The sequence below is a fragment of the Vombatus ursinus genome, unplaced genomic scaffold (genome assembly GCF_900497805.2).
Source record: "Vombatus ursinus unplaced genomic scaffold, bare-nosed wombat genome assembly UNPS02014248.1, whole genome shotgun sequence".
Lineage (NCBI taxonomy): Eukaryota > Metazoa > Chordata > Mammalia > Diprotodontia > Vombatidae > Vombatus > Vombatus ursinus.
The window spans coordinates 384,564-388,137 of NW_020954026.1; the positions used below are offsets into that span (position 1 = coordinate 384,564).

The 3,574-nt window shown below is 37.0% G+C and overlaps 1 protein-coding gene across 1 annotated transcript; it reads right to left on the reverse strand.

The window, feature by feature from the left end:
* Positions 1 to 329: 329 nt before the first annotated feature.
* Positions 330 to 1,250, reverse strand: LOC114042065 (olfactory receptor 5B2-like). The gene has a single exon (XM_027860770.1). It carries the CDS (start codon positions 1,248 to 1,250, stop codon positions 330 to 332), a length of 921 nt encoding a protein of 306 aa, XP_027716571.1.
* Positions 1,251 to 3,574: the final 2,324 nt, after the last annotated feature.

The following is a 3,574-nucleotide window of genomic DNA, read 5'->3' on the forward strand; positions in this document are numbered from 1 at the left end:
ACAACAAAAAGACGACAACATACACACATTATTCATTCCACAGAACAATCTTTTAAGAGAGAGGATACCATTAAGGCCCTTTAAATATAGGGAAACTGAGGCTGAGACTTGCTTAGGCCTATACCGCATGAAAGTTCCTAAGACAGTATAAATTCAAGTCTCTCCTATCTCCAAAACTGTGATACTTTCTACTACATAGGTTATCTTTGAAAAAGTTTGGATTATATACTCCTCTTTGTTTAAGAAGAGCGTCTGATTTTGGGTCAAGGTCCCAGAGTGGAAGGTGCAGATTAGATTTTCTCTCTAAGAAAAAATAGATCCAATCAAAGTCATCGTCTCCTCACAACTTTCCTAAAAGCATCATTGACATCTTTGTTCCTAAGACTATAGACCATTGGGTTCATCATGGGGATGACCATGGTGTAGAACACTGACACTATTTTGTCTGTGTCCATGGAATGGCTTGAGCTGGGTTGGAAGTACATGAACATGATTGTCCCATAAAATATGGACACTGCTGTGAGATGGGAAGCACAGGTAGAGAATGCCTTCTGGCGGCCTTCAGTAGAACGGATCTTCAGGATGGTGATAAAGATTAATAAATAAGAGGTAAAGATAAAAAGAAATGGGATAAAGGTACTTAGTGACCCTAAGATAAAGACTACTAACTCAATGATGTGAGTGTCAGAGCAAGAGAGAACTAGGAGAGGGGGAATATCACAGAAAAAGTGATGGACTATGTTGGAGCTACAGAAGGAAAGGCTAAACATGCTTCCTATGACTATGGAGATGGTCAGAAAGCCACAGATGTAAGCACCACTGGCCAGATGTGCACATATTGTTGATGTCATGGTTACAGTATAATATACGGGTTTACAAATAGCAGCATGGAGATCATAGGCCATGGAGGCTAAGAGGAAACTTTCAGTATTAACAAAAGACTCAATGAAGAAAAGCTGTGTAGCACATCCATTATAGGAAATAACCTTGTCACCTGTGAGGAGCCCAGCCATCACCTTAAGGGTAACAGCTGAGGAGTAGCCAAAATCTACCATAGAGAGGTTGCTGAGGAAAAAGTACATGGGAGTGTGGAGGCAGGATTCACTGGAGATCAGAGCTACTATCCCCAGGTTCCCTACCAGTGTAATGAGGTAGATGATGGTGAATATTATGAACAGAGGGACCTGAAGCTCTGGAACATCTGTTAATCCTGTAAGGATGAGCCCATTCACTTGAGATCTGTTCTCCATGGATGTCATTTGAAAGTGATGCCATTCACCTGCAACAAAAGAAGAACCGTCAGAAAAATCCACTCTGCATGATGAATGACTCCAAGACAGAAAATATGGTCAGAGACACATCTTAAGTGGGAGTTAGAAATAGCAATTAAGAGGAAAAGAATGTATAGGTAGTTGTCACTACTGTTATTCTAGGTCCTTAAAATCCACTCTTCCATTTTCTCATAGAAAGAGTCACTCATGTATTACTGCTCACTATGTTTAATCCACTACAAATTTAACCATCATGAATGTCATATTGCACACTTCAGGAAAGGGAAATGCCTTATTCTCTGGCAACAATCAGCATAACAGGGGAGATTACTGTTGGCCAGGTTTGAGGAACTAGATCTTTGCTTATGAACATGCTTCATTCTGATAAAGAAGAGAGGAAAGAAGAATAAAGAAGAAGAAGGTAGAATAAAATAAGAGGAAAGTTAAAAAACTGTGAGAAAGGAGGAGAAGATCAAAGAAAATTGGCCAAGAATTCATTGGGATCCTGCTTACTCCTGTAATTATTGAATCTTTAAGGTTGATGCAATAGACTGGTCACTAGCTCCTGAGCAGGAAGAATTGCCAATGGACAGCAGTTACATAATTACAAGAGTCATCTGTCCAAAAGATCACTGGTGGCTCACTTAATAATAAATGTATGACTTCTAAATTTGTTTTCTTCCCAAAGCCTGTTCTTTTTTCAATTCTCCAGCACTGTCACTGTGGAAATAGAAGGTGGCCACAAACAGGGATATTTGTTTTTTCATTCACTACATTGTTTTTAGGTCCCACAGAAATGACCAATTTGGGGGTTAATCTGTTTCAAGTTTGAGCTAAATTCTCACCCACAGGATGGGATTATGCCTCACAGACAAGATGAGTTAGAATCTCTAATATATGAAAAAAATCTAGCAGCAAAGGAACAATTTAGACTTGAGGTATGGGGCTGATAACTTGAATGTGGTTCTGGAAAGGATTTTCTCCTATTTGAATGAAATAGGATAAGTTAAAACAGTCTATTATAATATTTTAAATGGAGAAAATATACTCATGTAAAGAAATCCAGGAACCATAGTGGGAAAACATGGTGAAAAGCATTTATATTGTTATCAGTATATTACTGATGAAAGTCTTCAATTATCTGGACATCTGTCAGAATGTTCTCTCTTATTCTGTCTCTCTATCTCTCAGTGCCTTTATCTGTCTCTGTCTCTGTATGTCTGCATCTCTGCATATTTATCTCTCTTTTCCTGACTCTTTTTTCTCTTTTTTCTTTGTCTCTTTCTCCCTGTGTGTTTCTTTCTATCTAGCTAGTCTTTGTCTATCTCTGGCTCTCTTCTCAAAGAAAAGCTATTGATTTCTTGATAAAAACAATATTTAATGCATCAAAGGTGCGAAATGAAGGAACAAATATGAGAAAATTCTATCCTGCATTTGATTCTCATAAATTATGAGGAATTGTTAGGTAGAATCAAAATAAATGGGAATTTTACTAGAGTAGAGGAAAAGTAATTACACCATCCTAAAGTTTGAGATCAATAAAAGAAGGAAAACTAGCAATTGTCAGACATGCATATTAGGCTTAGAAAGATTCAATTTCAGGCAATTTAGCCAAAGGATAAAATATAATTCTGTAGGGAATTTAAACTTGAAAGGAAAGAAAGATCTCAAGAATAAAATTTGGAAGACACAGGAAGAAAAATTGACAATTAGGGAGACTCAGATGTGAAAAATAAGCTTGGAGAAAAGACGATAAAAGGAGAGATAACCAAGGATAAACACAACAGAAGATTTTATCTTATAGTAATAGAGTTGAAGAAGTGTCAGCATGCAGTTTGAACTGAGGGAAGCCTAGAAAGCTAAAGACTGTAAAAGGTGTGTATTTTTAATTCAAAATTGACTATTTGGGGAAACAAAGGATAATCACATCAGGAACTGGACTGATTCTCATGGCTGATGAGACAAGTTCAATGAAGGCCAAGCAAAGGTAGAGCTGCTCCATTTGTATTTTGCTTCTATTTTCTGTGACAAAGACAATGATCTTTATTTTGAGAAGAAGAGAAAAACTAATTGTTGATACCAAAGTTAATAAGAACTAGCACATACATTATTGGAGAAAATGGAAAAGGCACTTTTATAGCATCTATTATATGCCAAGCACTGTGCTATACTTCATAATATCCTTATTTGATTCTCACAACAACCCTGTGAAGTAAGTTCTGTTATTACTTTCATTTTAAAGTTGAGGAACTAGGGGTAAATAGGGGTTGAATGACTTGACCAGGGTCATACCTTACATATCT

Coding starts and splice junctions, on each gene's coding strand:
- LOC114042065 (XM_027860770.1), bottom strand. CDS start 1,250: ATGGAGAACAGATCTCAAGTGAATGGGCTCATCCTTACAGGATTAACA.